The sequence below is a fragment of the Leucoraja erinacea genome, chromosome 13 (genome assembly GCF_028641065.1).
Source record: "Leucoraja erinacea ecotype New England chromosome 13, Leri_hhj_1, whole genome shotgun sequence".
NCBI classification, from domain to species: Eukaryota; Metazoa; Chordata; class Chondrichthyes; order Rajiformes; family Rajidae; genus Leucoraja; species Leucoraja erinaceus.
Genome location: NC_073389.1, coordinates 4,292,260 through 4,310,825, shown reverse-complemented (window position 1 = coordinate 4,310,825; position 18,566 = coordinate 4,292,260). Strand labels below are relative to the sequence as shown.

General features: G+C 41.4%; 1 protein-coding gene across 4 annotated transcripts in view; it reads left to right on the top strand.

Annotated features, from left to right (window-relative positions):
• Positions 1 to 18,566, top strand: part of pou2f1b (POU class 2 homeobox 1b) — a 121,907-nt gene that overhangs the window by 40,749 nt on the left and 62,592 nt on the right. For 3 of the 4 annotated variants that reach the window (XM_055644315.1, XM_055644313.1, XM_055644316.1), the window contains 2 exons: positions 5,614 to 5,708; positions 14,435 to 14,473. In XM_055644315.1, the coding sequence (XP_055500290.1) occupies positions 5,614 to 5,708; positions 14,435 to 14,473 (134 nt within the window). The remainder of the gene's footprint in view (positions 1 to 5,613; positions 5,709 to 14,434; positions 14,474 to 18,566) is intronic. The other variant, XM_055644314.1, reaches the window with a different exon arrangement.

Here is an 18,566-nt window from a genome sequence, read left to right as displayed (position 1 = left end):
GAATTATTTGGAGATATTCTGAAGTCATGAAGATCGTCATGTGGAAGAATTAGTGCTTGTTTTCATTATCCTCCAGTCACATCTTTCCCTCTTTCCCTCTCCTCTGCTTTCGGCAGTGATCATTCTCTCTGTAACTCCCTGGTTCGCTCACCCCACCCCACCCCACCCCACCCCATGCCAGCACTTTCCCTGCAACTGCAGCAGGTGCAGCACTCGTCCTCACCCCCCCCCCCCCCTTGCTGCCATTCTTGCACCTAAACAGCCCTTAAGAATCAGGCAAAAATGCACATGCACCTCCTTCAATGTTGTGACATCCTTAACATCGGCACGACCAGGCCTAGACTAGATCATAAGTGATTAGGTCATTCGGCCCATCAAGTCTACTCTGCCATTCAATCATGGCTGATCTATCTCTCCCTCCTAACCCCATTCTCCTGCCTTCTCCCCATAACCCCTGACACCCGTACTAATCAAGAATTTATCTATCGTCCACCGTAAAAATATAATGAAATTGTCATTCATTAAGAGTAAAGAGTGTTTTATTGTCATACGTCCTGGATGGGACAATCAAATTCTTACTTGTTGCAGCACAACTGTATATGTAAACATTGCATATAACGGGGGAAGAGGAACAAAAAGAAACCGTTCAATAATGAACAAATATGGTGCAATAATAATAGTCTTTTGCAGTTCAGAGTTTATTTGTTGTTGTGTGTAGTAGCCTGATGGTTGTAGGGAAGAAGCTTTTTCCTGAACCTGGACGTTACAGTTTTCAGGCCCATGTACCTTCTTCCTGATGGTAATGGAGCGATGAGTGTGTGGCCAGGATGGTGTGGGTCCTTGATGATTTTGGCTGCCTTTTTGAGGCAGCGACTATGATAGATCTCTTCGACGGTGGGGAGGTCAAAGCCGGTGATGGACAGGGCAGTGGTCACAACTTTTTGTAGTCTTTTTCACTCCTGGACGTTCAAGTTGCCAAACCAGACCACGATGCAACCAGTCAGAATGCTCTCTACAGTGCACCTGTAGAAGTTTAGGAGAATCCTCGTCGACATGCCGAATCTCCACAATCTTCTCTGGAAGTAGAGTCGCTGATCTGCCTTCTTTATAATTGCCTCGGTGTGCTGGGTTCGGAAATATGCACGCCCAGGAATTTGAAGTTATTGACCCTCTCCACCATCGTCCCGTTGATGTGAACAGGATTGTGGGTCCTCATCCTTCCCCTACCAAAGTCCACAATCAGTTCCTTGGTCTTACTGGTTTTGAGAGCCAGGTTGTGGTGCTGGTGCCATTTGGTCAATCGGTCGATCTGACTTCTATACTCTGACTCATCCCCATCTGTGATTCGTCCAACAACAGTGGTGTAGTCTGCGAACTTGATGATGGAGTTTGAATTCTGTCCGGCTACGTAGTTATGGGTATAGAGTGAGTAAAGCTAGGGGCTGAGCCAGACTTGAGGTGTTCGCGTACTGATTGTTACTGAGGATGAAGTGTTTCCGCTAATTTGAACAGACTGTGGTCTGTGGATTAGGAAGTCGAGGATCCAATTGCAGAGGCATGCGCAGAGACCCAGTTCCGTGAGCTTGGTAACCAGCTTGGAAGGCATGATGGTATTAAATGCCGAGCTGTAGTCTATAAACAACAGCCTGACGTAAGTGTTTTTATTGTCCAAGTGGTCCAATGCGGAGTGGAGAGACAATTAAATTGCATCCTTCGTTGACCAGTTATGGCGGTAAGCGACTTGTTGTGGGTCGAGGTTCTTGCTTCAACAAGTTTATTTGTCACCCCAGGGATTTACTCTGGTCCACGGCCTGTCACCTTCTTGGAGTTCCAAGTGTTCCCCAGAGCAAGTGGTTTACAATAGGCATAGTACAAGTATATTAGCAGTAGCAAGCAGAAGCAAATTTGGTGCGATTTCTTGGACCTCCAATCATATCATGACATGGTATGTGTGTAAAGGCAAAGGTCAGGTTCCCCAAGACAAGTGACTCGCATGCACATGGGCGACACATTCCATGATAGCCAATTTTCGGGGAAGAGTCCGAGAATACAGAAGACTCGTAACTAATTGCTTATGGGAGATCTCTGTGCTGGAGGAGGTATGGAAGCCGCGATTCTTCCATAATTGTCCAAAGTCGTGGGCAACGCTGAATGCGTATCGTGAGTCTGTGTAAATCTGGACACTCTTTTTCCTTTCCGAGAGAGCATGCTCTGGTGAGGGCAAATAGTTTGACGTTGTGCAGAGAAGGTTTTTTCGAACGATGTTGCTTCCTGGACATGACCGTCCTGAGTAACGATAGCATAGCCGGAAGTACGATGTCCCCCTTCTGTAATGGAAGAACTGCCATCAACATATAGGGTGAGATCAGAGTCCAGCAGCGGTTGGTCCGTAAGATCAGGGCGTGAAGGAATCTTAATTAGAAACACAGTCGTGTTGGCAGGAGTCTGAGGTTGGTTTTATAGAAAGGTGCCCATATTTATAGTAGTCCATTTCCATGAGTCTATCCCCTTCCCCTCGCATCGACCCATCCGGGTACACAGAACTCGGGTTCCATCTGGTATCCTATGAGGTCTTGTTCCCTTAAGGGGGGAGCTTGTTCATTCTCTCAGATCCCATATTCAGTTTTATTCCAGCAGCAACTCCTTCTGGTTTTTGTTCATTCCAATAATATTTTACTGCTCGTTCCATCTGCGGGCGGCTGTTATCCGCCCAATTCACATTATTGGTCCGGGCAGCGTTAGCCACTAATGGAGGGAGGGATTGGAGCAAATTGGCACAAAATTGGGGGGAGAGAGAAGGGAGTAAACTAGAAGGGAAGAAGTGCGCAGTTCAATGGTTGGTATGGCTTTGGCACTGCATTGTCGGCTGTGTCACGCCATTGATTCCCATAAACTTCGCAAAGCGCTCCAGGAATTCTTCAGCCCCCCCTCTTTTTGGGTTTAGTTTCCAGGTCCGTAGTCATGAGCAAGGCAGTAGCCAAGGCCGTTAAGATGCCGATTTGGCGGGCCGGGGACTCGTGTTGTGTCTCTAAGGCCGCATGCGTCTGGTGTCCAAACTGTTCTGTGAATCTAGCGTGCTCAGTTGGACTAAGGGTGAATTACAGACCAGAGGTCTCTTGAGTCTGCTGCAGAAACTGCGATAGTGGTTCGGAGGAAGTCGGCAAATCCCTGCGGTTCCTTCTTTCTATGGGTTCATGTCGGCTAAAATAGCCATCATCTCATTGGGCTTTTAAGGGTGGTATACTTCTATGAGGGGGTGTTATGCTACTTGCCTGGCATTGAGGTTAGGCATATGCCTGCCTGGGAACTGTCGGGACATCTTCTTCGTCCTTCTTACTGGTTCAATTACTTCATCTAATTCCCTTTGGTCAGATGAATGCTCCGACTCCTCGCTTGAACCAGAGGAAGATTCTGAATCATCCAACTCCTCAGATGTCCTGACAATTTGGGGTTTCCTGGGCTTAGATTTGTATGATCTATCTTCTTTTTGATTTTTTGATATGTTTTTACGGGAAGAGGTTGGTGGCATTCCCTAACTTCTGGTGCATGTCGCCACCGGGTCGGTATATTCGGGAGTTTCAATAGGGTTCTGGGGTTGGGACATTGTTGGGTAGATATTGCGATAAGGAGGGGGCTGTTGTGGGGCCGATGGGTGGGGACGGGTGGTCTGTCAACTGTCTTCCTCCTCATCGTCTTCTGCCAAAGCCATACCATAGAAACATAGAAATTAGGTGCTGGAGTAGGCCATTCGGCCCTTCGAGCCTGCACCACCATTCAATATGATCATGGCTGATCATCTAACTCAGTATCCTCTACCTGCCTTCTCTCCATACCCCCTGGTCGCCTTAGCCACAAGGGCCACATCTAATTCCCTCTTAAATATAGCCAATGAACTGGCCTCAACTACCTTCTATGGCAGAGAATTCCAGAGATTCACCACTCTCTGTGTGAAAAATATTTTTCTCATCTCGGTCCTAAATGACTTCCCCATTATCCTTAAACTGTGACCCCTTGTTCTGGACTTCCCCAACATCGGGAACAATCTTCCTGCATCTAGCCTGTCCAACCACTTAAGAATTTTGTAAGTTTCTATAAGATCCCCCCTCAATCTTCTAAATTCTAGCGAGTACAAGCCGAGTCTATCCAGTCTTTCTTCATATGAAAGTCCTGACATCCCAGGAATCAGTCTGGTGAACTTTCTCTGTACTCCCTCCATGGCAAGAATGCCTTTCCAACCATTGAACTGCGCACTTCTTCCCTTCTAGTTTCCTCCCTTCTCTCTACTTCCTGTTGGGTTCGCTTAGCATGTGCACATTCCTTTTTTTAACACTTCCACTCCCTTGCAGGATCCTCCTTCCATTAAACATATACCTAATTTTGCAGCATTCTCCTGCCAATTAGACAGCAACGACTTATCCTTTTCGTCCTGACAATATTTTTTCCACAACACAATTATCTCTTTTTCCTATTTCCTGCGTCCTTTATTCCAAATTATTAATTCTGCCTCTTTAACGATTTCTAACTTCTTAGTCCCTCCCTGAAGCCAAAATGTGGTCCCAGGAATTTATTTAAATTTCCTGATAACTGTCGTAACCCATTTGTCCGTTCGGGATAAATTTCACACAATCTCTGTAATGGAGAGTCGGGGTCACTCATAACATCTATGTTATTGCCCATTCTCCTCTTCCCTCAGTACTGACCTCTAAACAAATTTACATCAGTCCTGACCTTTTCTTTATTCTATCGGTGGTTGGCTTCGTTGATTGACCCAAGGATCCAGTGGGGATCAAGACAGACTCAGTCAATGATTTAACTACATATTGGGCTTGGAGCTGGAGGAAACTGAAGTGGTAAAAATCACTCACCCCGATGGCTGTTTTCCTGCAGTCTTGCCCAAAATCAGTCGAATACTTATTTCGCGCTGAGTTGACTTGTCCGTTGCGATCCCGCTTCTGACACCAAATGTTAAACTGGATTCTTTTCCCCACGATCTTTCCTCAGTAAATATACTGAAACAACGGCACCGTTCTTTCTTCAACATGTTTACTCGTCACCCCGGGGGACTTACTCTGGTCCACGACCTGTCACTCTCGTGGAGTTCCAAGTGTTCCCCAGAGCAAGTGGTTTACAATAGGCATAGTACAAGTATATTAGCAGTGGCAAGCAGAAGCAAATTTGGTGCACTCTCTTGGTCCTCCAATCATATCATGACACGGTATGTGTGTAAAGGCAAAGGTCAGGTTCCCCAAGACAAGTGACTCGCATGCACATGATCTCATTATCACAAACAGTCAGTTTCCTCAAAATGAAGTGACTATCTTTGTCATCACAGCTGCAACAGAACCTAGTATTTTCCCACTCAACACTGTCATTTTCCACTAATGCAGCAAAAACCAAACTCGCTTTAGTGCAGGACTAATGTTGAGCCTTGAGGGATGTTCCTATGAGCGATTATGTCACTTGGATTTGTAAAACGTTGAGGTTAGGTCTATGCATTGTACAGGCAAAGATTATAATGGCTGATGAGAAAAATCAGACACTGTTGGTGACTTTGTCGTATACTCTAATTTCAGCTCCTCACTTTTTTTGTCTCTTTGTTTGATCTTCATCCAGGTGTGCAAACAAATGGACTGGATTTCCAGCGGCAGCCCATCACAACAGCAGGGCCAATTACAACAGCTCAGGCCTTACTTGGACAACTACAGCAGGTATAATGTGCTACGGTTAGGGGGGAGGGAAACATATAATATTAATTTACTGATTTAAGAGAATTGGATTTCAGCGGATTCATGAAGCCTGGGATCGTAGAATCCCAGTATATTTCTCTTTCAAGGTAATAACTAGAGCCAGGATGTTTAGGCACTAAAAACACTGAAATAGGCTGGCAAAAAGGCATACTAAAATTACAAAAAAGGCACGAAAAAGGCATTTATGGACATAAAAAGGCATTTATTTCCACTATCAAAATATGGTTTAAAATAATATAAAGGTATACTACATTAAATGACCAAAGTTGCCTGGTTGCACATAATTACTAGCATTGTTTTCAAATTATCTGGTGTTAAAACTATGCAGTCTGTCAGACAGAATATGCCTCAGTTGTGAAAAACTTCTGTCTACCTCAGCTAAGGTCACTGGTGCATACCCGAAACAAGCTACAGACTCTATTTTCATGTTGGCATCTTGTGCATTACAACTACCTTTGAGAACTTTAGCTATATTTTGTATTTCTTCAAGATCTTTGTTAGCTAATATCACTCTCACACATTTTCCTTTTATGTCTTTACCTACATCATCAGGAACTTTATGAATATCGTCAGTTACTTTGTTGAAAACCTACAAGTTATTCACTAATGTTTCACCACGTTCCTCAAAGGAAGTGATAGCTTGTGGGAAGTTTGTAAAATTGGAAGCAATAAACACAAGATTGCGGAGGAGGGATTTTTCTGCATGATTTCGCTGACCGATCCTGACTGCAGCAGATTCTTCTTCAAAACAGTTGACGATTTCTTTTATCTTTTCAAAATTTGCAGAATAGTAGAGTACAGCAGAGAGCCATGTACCCCACCTAGTCAAAACAGGCTTAGGAGGTAGCGGAATCTCGGGTGCCATTTCCTTGAACAACTGCACACGTGACGGTGCTTTGAGGAAGATTTTCTTGACATTTGAAACTAGGCGATCGACATTTGGAAACAAGCTACGTATGTGCTTGGCAATTCTATGACGTTCTTGAGCTAAGCATGTCAAATGCAAAACTTTGGGGAATAACACTTAGTCACAAACAGAAGAACATTCTCGTGTTTTATACCTTCTGGCCAAAGTACAGCAAGTGAAGATGTAAACAACTGAGCAATAGTTGAGCTGTTTGACTTCTCCAATACTTCCGATATCAACAAATACTCCTTTGATGGTTGACCTGCCTCCAGTGTACTGATGACGACATTGGCAACATATCTCCCCACAGCATCGGTTGTCTTGTCTATTGAGATCCATATTTTGTTGCATGCAACTTCATCTCTAATTTTCTGCACAACAATGTTCAAGTTGCTGTCAACATAATTTTTCCCTTTTTAAAAAGGGAGGGAGAGAGAAAACGGGGAATTACAGACCAGGTAGTCTAACGTCGGTAGTGGGGAAACTGCTAGAATCAGTTATTAAAGATGGGATAGCAGCACATTTGGAAAGTGGTGAAATCATTGGACAAAGTCGGCATGGATTTATGAAGGGTAAATCATGTCTGACGAATCTTATAGAATTTTTCGAGGATGTAACTAGTAGAGTGGATAAGGGAGAACCAGTGGATGTGTTATATCTGGACTTTCAGAAGGCTTTCGACAAGGTCCCACATAAGAGATTAGTATACAAACTTAAAGCACACAGTATTGGGGGTTCAGTATTGATGTGGATAGAGAACTGGCGGGCAGACAGGAAGCAAAGAGTAGGAGTAAACGGGTCCTTTTCACAATGGCAGGCAGTGACTAGTGGGGTACCGCAAGGCTCAGTTCTGGGACCCCAGCTATTTACGATATATATTAATGATTTGGACGAGGGAATTGAATGCAACATCTCCAAGTTTGCAGATGACACTAAGCTGGGGGGCAGTGTTAGCTGTGAGGAAGATGCTAGGAGGCTGCAAGGTGACTTGGATAGGCTGGGCAAATGCATGGCAGATGCAGTATAATGTGGATAAATGTGAGGTTATCCACTTTGGTGGCAAAAACAGGAAAGTTGATTATTATCTGAATGGTGGCCGATTAGGAAATGGGGAGATGCAACGACACCTGGGTGTCATGGTACACCAGTCATTAAAAGTAGGCATGCAGGTGCAGCAGGCAGTGAAGAAGGCGAATGATATGTTAGCATTCATAGCAAAAGGATTTGAGTATAGGAGCAGGGAGGTTCTACTGCAGTTGTACGGGGTCTTTGTGAGACCACACCTGGAGTATTGCGTACAGTTTTGGTCTCCTAATCTGAGGAAAGACATTCGTGCCATAGAGGGAGTACAGAGAAGGTTCACCAGACTGATGCCTGGGATGTCAGGACTTTCATATGAAGAAAGACTGGATAGACTCGGTTTGTACTCGCTAGAATTTAGAAGATTGAGGGGGGATCTTAAAGAAACTTACAAAATTCTTAAGGGGTTGGACAGGCTAGATGCAGGAAGATTGTTCCCAATGTTGGGGAAGTCCGGAACAAGGGGTCACAGTTTAAGGATAAGGGGGAAATCTTTTAGGACCGAGATGAGGAAAACTTTATTCACACAGAGAGTGGTGAATCTCTGGAATTCTCTGCCGCAGAAGGATGTTGAGGCAAGTTCATTGGCTATATTTAAGAGGGTTAGATGTGGCCCTTGTGGCTAAAGGGATCAGGGGGTATGGAGAGAAGGCAGGTACAAGATACTGAGTTGGATAATCAGCCATGATCATATTGAATGGCGGTGCAGGTTCGAAGGGCCTAATGGCCTACTCCTGCACCTATTTTCTATGTTTCTATGTTTCCATAATGATGACTCGCTCGGTATATGTTCCTCTGTGTATTTCTCTAAAAAACCTCAGAGATTTGTTTTCCAATTTCCACAGTGGAATTTCAGCATCAATGAATGCCTTGCACAGATCACTCAAACTCAGATTTGCTACTGGAGCCAGCAGTAAATGTAGTGAGCAGACAAGCTTGGGTATTTTACTTGGGGAGTCTACACCCCAGCGGTATCAACATTGATTTATCTAATTTTAGATAGCCCTTAACTTCTCTGTCCTCCCCTTCCCAGCTCTCCTAGTACTACTGTCTCCACCTCTTCCTTTTTTTTCCCGCCCCCCCCAACACATCAGTCTGAAGAAGGGTCTCGACCTGAAACGTCGCCTATTCCTTCTCTCCATTGATGCTGCCTCACCCGCTGAGTTTCTCCAGCATTTTTTGTCGACCTTCGATTTTTCCAGCATCTGCAGTTCTTTCTTAAATAGATCTTGGAGATGACTGAACCAACGGGCAGTGGCACAAACGAATGAATGACCGACGGTGGCACTCCCGGCTTTGCCCCAGTGGTGGAAACTTTCTTGTAAGTTATACTATGTTAACACGTTAATAACAACTTTAATATTAATGTGTTAACATAGAAAATGTCATTGTAATCACGGTACAACTGGAGAAAATAACACAACCTTTTAGCTAAATGGCAAAAAAAAGCTGATTTAGGCACTCGTTTGTGAAAAAGGCATTATCCTGGTGAATTAATCAAAAAAGGCATGAAAAGGCACATGGCATTTATGGCAAAATCCTGGCTCTAGAAATATGAATGGAATGGACTAATGTATGCTTGATTAGCATTTATTATTTGTATTCCCAAATATCTGTGATAACTTGCACTAATTCAATATTCTTTCCACCCAAACCAATGCTTGTCCACTAGACTGGTCATGCTCCAATGTTGGAAAATTGCTTTTCTGTCGCTGGTGCTCATTTGGGGGATTTTTATGGACGGCGGTGGTTATGGGGAAGGTTTGCAACACATTAAACCCAGATTGTCACATAAAGGTACTCATGATTGTATGAATCCATTGTTAACAACCCGGCCAGCAGTTAGTCGAACAATAGTTGTGCCCTTTGTATTTTGCAGAAATATAATTTACTTCAGTGAGAACAAGTTGATGGTAGTCAATCGAAAATAAAAGATGATCGTGCTTTGAAATCTTCAGTTTGTTAAAGCTTTTGAATTATGGCACATTTTAACTTTTTGTTTGAATATTAGGACCATGTTGGCTCCATTCTGGTCACGTTGATCATGTTGAATTAAGCAGCTTTGTAGCACTGATCTGTGCAAACATTTTAAGTTCAAGTTGTTGATGCTGAAGATTGGACATGATTTCACTTTAGCTAATCTCACAATTTCTTGAAGACACTTTGTGTGATTTGTGTATTTTGTCCCTTGCTGAACTGTCAGATTGATAATTTAGTATGAAATGAGTGGTTGTTGTTTTATAGTTAATTTGAAATTATGCTGCCCTTTAAAAAAAAAAAAGCTAAGAAAAAAAAACTCAGATATAGTGAAACAACTTTGCAAATAAGCAAGTTCGGTATTATGGGTCATGGGTCATTCGGGATAAACATTTTCGCCAGCTGAGCTACTGTATGTGTGCGGACCTGCATATTCATTTCAATGAGATTTATAAATAAATGTATCCATCATATGTCAGCAGTAGGCCACCGCATACTGCAGGAGGCATAAATCCACAATTGTATCTATTTAAATTATTGACTCAATACAGCACCAGCCTTGAAAACGCAAGAATGCCTGGAACGAACCTGTCAAATATCAAATACCTGGCATTGGCCTAAGTCACAGCCATTCAAATTCGATATTGATTTACACAAATTACAAGTTATGTGGTCAACCAATTTGAGACAGTCCTTACATTCCTATCTAAACAACCTTCCTGGATTGAATGAAACGAGGAGAATGTGTTGGAGGTAGGTTAGAAAGTTCAGATTGGATTCGAACAGGCTGGTTAAACTTTCAAGGTGGGTTGGCTTAAATAAAGATGCTGTTGCTTTAACCTCTGCGGTTGGTTCCAGTCTGTCAGGGCACACAGTTGGGAGTCGGGTACGGGTGACCGGGGGTGATAATTATGAGAATTTGTAGCCATTTGAACCGCAGCCAAACTAGAGGCTTCACTCAGGAGTGGGTCGCAGCTTACCAGCTGGCGAGACCTGTTCTCCCTCTCTTTGAAGGAGGCGCCGCCCACACCAGCGAGTGGGCAAACACAGAGCCAACTCGTAACATGAGTGGCAGCATTTTCTCAGTCAGATTTTGTCGACAATTGGGGTGGGGGATCTGAGAGAGAGAGAGAGATGGCGATGCCGCACAGACGGAACAGTTTAATATCGACCCATTAAAATCTGTCCTTCGGCCACTCGGTAACCTGGGCTGATCTGATCTGACAGCCCTCTCGCTAGCTCGCTGTGTGCCCGACCCTAACGCAGACCCTCCACAAAACCTTTGGGGTTCGGGTAAAACCTGCACAAAGAGCCTCTGCTAACAAGGGCCGGCGATCTGTGCTGATCAACGTGCACTGGTCGAGATGCTGGGGGAAACGCACCACAACCACTGCAAACGTGGAACAGCACAGACCTTCCACTCAATCTATCCAATACTAAAGGACAGACTTGTATCTGATTGGCGGCTCCTTCACAGGGCCAACCCTGTACTCAGTTTTCCTCGGAGATGAATCTTTGCCACTTCAAGAGTTCAGTCTTTCCTTTGAACATCACAGAGGACACTATCAAGGTGTCCTATTTTAGTCCAACATAAACATTACAATTCGTCACATTCACACAGCCTGTAGGTAAAGCATCAGCCCACATAACACTGACAGAGTCGCTGCCAGCCTCAGATTAAATACATTTTTACACATAAATTATGAATAAAGATAAGAAAATGTTTCTAACACGTAATATTTTCTTATTCCAGTAGCAAACACATTAAGGATTAAATGAAAATAATAAGTTCTTTAACTTTTTGAATATCTTGTAATTGCAGATTAATGAACTGATCTAGAACAGGGACTGTGTAAGTAGTGTGTGAACAGCAGAACCAGGAAAGAAGCTATTGAGTTGACAGAATTCTAGATTAATTCATTGGTAGAATAGTTAACAATTATACACAGTTTATACAGCGCTGCGTTCGCTTTTTTAAAAATCCCGAATGATCTTTGACAAGTCCCATGATTCCTTGCGTTTATTGAGATACCGAACTTGCTTATTAAAAGTAGACACAAAGCTGGAGTAACTCAGCAGGTCAGACCGCATCTCTGGAGAAAAGGAATAGGTGATGTTTCTGGTCGAGACCCTTCTTCAAATTAAATTTTTTATCAGTTCAAGTCATGATTACTTGAGTAAGTCTAATTGTTGTGTATGTCCCACAGAAGTAGCACAATGATTGAGCAGTGTTCTCTGAACTACATTGCATGCATGACATTTATAACCCAACCAAATCTGTCACAGTTGTCTTCTGAGATTAGGATTAGCTATGAGGTAGTTTAGTTTTTGCATTGAAACTATGGCTTAATGCAAAATGAATTGTCATGAATTTCTAACTTTTTTAATAAGATTTGCCGTGTGTAGGTATGCATTGAGTAATGTAATGTTTAATTCAGCTGTGCACATGTCTATAATGTTTGGGACAAAGACCCATCATTTATTTATTTGCCTCTGTACTCCACAATTTGAGATTTGTAATGAAAAAAATCACATGTGTCAAATTTTATTAAAGGCCATTTTTATACATTTTGGTTTCACCATGTAGAAATTACAGCTGTGTTTATACATAGTCCCCCCATTTCAGGGACACGTGGTTTCACAGGCATTTGTAATTGCTCAGGTGTGTTTAATTGCCTGCTTAATACAGGTATAGGAGAGCTCTCAGTCTTTCCTCCAGTCTTTCCATCACCTTTGGAAACTTTTATTGCTGTTTATCAACATGAGGACCAAAGTTGTGCCAATGAAAGAAGAAGCCATTGTATGACTGAGAAACAAGAATAAAACTGTTTGGAACATCATTAAGAAGAAAGAGAACACTGGTGAGCTTATTAATTGCAAAAGGACTGGCATGCCAAGGAAGACATCCACAGCTGATGACAGAAGAATTCTCTCTACAATAAATAAAAATCCCCAAACACCTGTCTGACAGATCTGAAACACTCTTCAGGAGTCAGGTGTGGATTTGTCAATGACCACTATCTGCAGAAGAATTCATGAATAGAAATACAGAGACTACACTGCAAGATGCAAACCACTGGTTAGCTGCAAAAATAGAATGGCCAGGTTACAGTTTGCAAGAGCAAACACAGTTCTGAAAAAATGTCTTGTGGACAGATGAGACGAAGATTAACATATATCAGAGTGATGACAAGAGCAAAGTGTGGAGAGAAGGAACTGCCCAAGATCCAAAGCATACCACCTCATCTGTGAAACACGGTGGTGAGGGTGTTATGGCCTGGTATGGCTGCTGAAGGTACTGCTCACTTATGATACCACAGCTGATGGTAGTAGCATAATGAATTCTGAAGTGTATAGACACATTCTATCTGCTCAAGTTCAAACAAATGCCTCAAAACTCATTGGCCAGCGGTTCATTCTACAGCAAGACATTGATCCCAAACATACTGCTAAAGCAACAAAGGAGGTTTTTTCAAGCTAAAAAATGATCAGTTCTTGAGTGGCCAAGTTAATCACTCGATCTGAACACAATTGAGCATTTGCATGCTGAAGAGAAAACTGAAGGGGACTAGCCGCCAAAACAAGCATAAGCTAAAGATGGCTGCAATACAGGCCTGGCAGAGCATCACCAGAGAAGACACCCAGCAACTGGTGATGGCCATGAATCGCAGACTTCAAGCAGTCATTGCATGCTAAGGATATGCAACAAAATACTAAACATGATTATTCTCATGACATTGCTGTGTCCCAAACATTATGGTGCCCTGAAATGGGGGAGGCTATGTATAAACACTGCTGTAATTTCTACATGGTGAAACCAAAATGTATAAAAATGACCTTTATTAAAATCTGACAATGTGCACTTTAACCACATATGATTTTTTTCTATTATAAATCTCAAATTGTGGAGTACCGAGGCAAATAAATAAATGATGGGCCTTTGTCCCAAACATGGAGGACACTGCAGATGCTGCTATAGTACATTCCACTATAAATGACGAGCAGTGCTCCTTTTCAGAATTAACATCAATTTTGTTTCTAATCAAAATAAAGAACTTCAATAATTTGGTGGATAAAAATGCTGGAGAAACTCAGCGGGTGAGGCAGCATCTATGGAGCAAAGGAAAAGGAATAATTTGGTGGAATGCTGTTAGTAGCCCACAAAAGTAGAGCATATGGTATGTTTGAGTAGCAGTTTTCAGGGGTTCTTGTTTGTTGCATTTTGTGGATGTCCTTTGAGGTTGTCAGGTTCTGTATTAAACTTCTTTGGCGTTTAATGAGCCTCGAGATAAAATATCTTGCTGCTCTGGGGTAAAACCTAGTACTGTTTTAGCATCAAACAATTCTCACTACTTTAATGAATGTGAAAATTGTGGTCTTAGCAGAGAACTGTTTACATGGACTTTCTGAAATGTTGCTGTGACCTGTGAGAGCATTTATAGTGTCATACAGCACAGAAATGAGCCCTTTGGCCCATCACCTTCATGCCGACCTTTTTGCCCATCTACACTAATCCCATTTTCCCGTGTTTGGACCGTATCCTTCTGTGCTTTGCCTATTTGAGTGTCTTGTCTAAATGCCTTTTAACTCGTAACTTTTCAAGAGTCAATTTATTTTTATCTGTCATTTTTTTTTTTTGTTGATTTCTTCTGGTTGTCATCTTAATTAAAATGTTTTTTTCATTGTATATGTATACTGCATTGTCATTTTCTTGTCACTTTAGGTTAACTACATGTCAGATGTGACGAACAGATGCTTTTATGTGAGTTTTCACTCCTATAACATTTATTGAGGTTATGGTTGGGGCTATATACACTTTTGCTTGTTTGGATCTGCAAGATTTGAAATACATTTTAATTTGTATAACAGTTTTTCCTGCCACATATTTGTATACAAAAATAACCTCATCTTATTCAGACCTTGAACTTTTGATGTGCTTGGTGCTTAACTCCGTTAAAAAATATGACAAATAAAATGCTTTCAGAAGAAATAGGACATTGTGTGGAATCTGGAGTGGAAACTGGAGTTTTTAAAACCTCACACTAATTGTCACTTTAGAAGTATCAATCGAGTCCTTGAGGCATTTTTCCTTTCACAATATTAATTTGTTTTCCCTAGTTCTTTTCAAGCAAGTGGGTGGGGTGGAAGGAGTCTTATCTTAAATTTGCAATTTAGAATTTTAAAAAGGGATCCTGTAGATTTTTTCAAAAGATAGGCATATCAGAGCTTGATATTGTAATGGTATATGGTAAAGTTCTGAATGTCGCCTCTGATCAGTCTGTTACACCAAAACAGAAGGTGCAAGGGTTGATTTAATGTAATGACGACCTCTACATGGTTGACGTGAAGAATATTTATGATGCTATTTACAAATTAAATATGTGAAGGTACAATAAACCTCAATTAATACCGTACATGAGTGTTCAGAGAGCTTGATGCTTCGGCATTTGGTTTGCTGATTTGGCTTCCCATAGCAAGACTCTATTCCATCTTCCCTGTCAACATAGGGCCACTTTTCAGCAGCTCTTTAAAATCCACCAGTACCCTGTTGCCAACATTCCCTTTAAATGCATTGAAAAATATTTCGTTAAAAAGTAATATAAAATAATCTTGTATTGTTAATAGGAATAAAATCTAGCAGTCTAAAAAAAAACCCCCCAGTTAATCTAGCATCAGTCCCGAGGGTGCCATGTTACTTGATTGTGATTGTAATATATAATTGTCAGCTGGAATAGTTTAATTCTCTATTCCATCTTTTTTTTAGACCAGTTTATTAGCTACGCTTGTGTCATCAAATGACATTGATGACCCTATCTTTTTTTATTCTGGAAACAAGCTGAGGAAATCTCAATCTCTGATCCTCTTCTTCTTTAATACTCTCTAAAGCTTGCTGCTGTACCAAGCTGTTGATTAGGTCAACTGAACAAACCATGCTAGCGATGTCTTCTTCATTGTCAATCAGGGCATAGCTCTGGTCAAGAAATCCTCCTCCTATGCAATCCGTGAAGGACTTGTTCAGGACTTCACCCCTTCACCACCTCCAATTTAAATTCCGTTTGGAATATTTTGGAGGACCAAGAAACCAAGAAACAAGAAACCAAGACTGCTTGTTTAGTGCCACAGTCGGGACATTCCTAGTCTGTTTTGTCAAGTGGGCCTCTCGGTGTAATTAGCACCAATCTGACCACAAGTGACCACATAGCTCCACAGGTAAAAATGATTAAATGAACAAAAAGACACAAAGTGCTAGAGGTCCTTAGTGGGTCGGGCAACGTGAACGGGTGATGTTTCAGGTCAGGACCCTTCTTCAGATTGATCGGTGATGTTCAGGGTTGGGACCCTTCTTCAGATTAGTGGATAATAACATTTTTAAATTTCGTTGTACATGGTTCATGTTACAATGACAATAAAGAAACTATTCTATTCTATTCTAGATTAAATGAATTTCGATTAAATGAATAAATGGTTTAGTGGCTTGATGTTTTTTTTTTGAAGATATGCAAGTCTTAGTAATAAGCATCCCTTTGAGTTTAAACCTATGGGATAGTTTACAGAAGTACGAGTTAAATTGGAGGAATGATTAAAATATTTCAAACTCAAAACACTTTAAACTTTTATGGTGATTAGATATCGATTTTCAGGAATATGTATCTGCTGGGAGAATTTAGCTGAAAGGTTCCAATGATTTAGTCCATTGATATCTAGATGCTGTTGATGGTGGGGAGGGCTGTGCCTATGATGGACCAGGCCGGGTCCACCACTCTCTGCAACCTCTAGTGTGTTGGAATTGCCGTACCAGGCCATGATTCAACTAGTCATGATACTTTCTACCGTTCATCTGTAGAAGTTTGACTATATAGTGAAATGTCGAGGCGCTGGTGCACAGTTTGTGATTACATATGCATGTGATGGAGCCCAGGACAGCTCATTTGCAACATTAATGGCCAGGAATTTGAAGCTCTCTCTCCATCAAAGAAAACTGGCATGTGGTCTCCTGACTTTTTATTTCCGAAACGCTATTATCAGGTGTCTGTGGGCTTTGGGGGAGCGAGACGTGGTAAGGAGCAGGCGTAAAAGGCATCTAATACAGCAAATGTGCACATGGGGCCTTTGTCCCAAAACATTGGCAACCACTGATTAGGATGTCATTAGCATGGGTATATTATCCACTAATCATCTTGTACCGGCTGCCTCATGTTCTTCACCTTTTCTTGGTATTTAGCTTTGCTTGTTTTCTGTATTTTAAATAATATTTGTTATAACCCTGTTTTCTGGTTCATAGTAATGATTTACCTATTAGTTATCCGCAAAGCTTTGGTATTGGATTATTTACTTTTGCCTTCTAAAGATCAATCTAGTCTGCATTAGCCACATGCTGTTTGACGATTATTTTACAACCTGTGTCAAGTTATTATACACCAGTTCACCATCAACAATGTTTATTTTTATTTAACACAGACAATGTTTTTTTCATGATTTCACATTTGGATATTTGGATAAATGCATACTTTTATCTGTTATTTCTCAGAATCATGGTGGTACTTTTCACCCAATATTTTGTTCCTCTGTTAGGCTTCTGAAGAGGCAGGATTAATGTTCCCTAATCATCACTTCCTGGGTCTTTTTATTTGACATTCCTTGGCGTGGTCTTCATTGTCTTGATAATTGTTACCACCCATCAAATAAAGTATGATAACCGAATCTAGAAGTCCCGATGCAAGTTCTGATTTAAGTTTCAGAGAGGGGAGAACAGGGGGAATGTCTCCAATAGGAGGCTGACCCAAGCTGTCGAGGTTGGAAGATGAGTTGCTCCTCATGATTACATTAGACATTGTTGTCCACCGTTGTTGCCTCTGCAACTGATTTGAAAGTGGTAGATGTCTAGGTACCGTTTGAGGGTGAAGGGAAGTTAGCCAGTACGATCAGAAGTTTCCAATTGAGGGTGAAGCAACTGGCTCGGTGATACTGGTTCAACTCGCTTAAACTCAAGCTCAATCTCACGATCACAATAGCATCAAGGACCAGTTTGTCTATAAATAATTAGTACAGGATCTGTTTTAAAGGAGTTGTTGAGGTTTTCTTTTCTCCAAAGGATGCTATATTGTGCCAAAACGTGTATAATTTGGTAAGTTTGTTTCATACTGCACCTTCGAGCACCTAGTGATGGTGTAATATGTTGGAGGTCGCTGTTGTTAAAGAATGTGCTTTCTAGTCCATGTAAAATTAATCATTGCCAAACATGTCATGCGGTTGAAATTGGGAGTGTGGTGAAGAGAGAGGACTGAGGACATTGGCAGCTGTAGTCCAGTTGGCTACGACATTGTAAGATGAGGCAGTGTACTGTCCCTGTGCATATGTAGAAAAGTAAATATAACCCAAATGCTAGAAAGACGAGGTCAGAGAAATGGTTACAATTATATCAATGACCTTGAGTCAGTTTATCTATTTATGTACTTTTTTAATAAGTGACAAATTATAGCAGTGGGGAAACAAATACCCGAAAGCATGATAGGAGGTAGAAATCTGGAAAGATTAAATGATGAGGGATGAAGGTACAAGCCTGAAGAGAATGGTAATAAGCAAAGGGAAGAAATGATGGAAGAAGTATCAGAATATTATCACATGGCAGTTAATCTCTTTTAAAAAAATGGCTTGTATTCTGACATAGTGGAACTGATTTTTAAGTTTAGAAATCTGTAAAGGGTGTCAGTTGCCTAGTTTTTTCAACTAGCGTGTACGGGGTGATGTAGAATTGGGAATGCATTATACATTTAAAAAAAATAAAAATAAATTAAAAAAAATAATTAAAAAAAATATATATATATATGTTCAGTTTATAAATATTGTGGGGTATC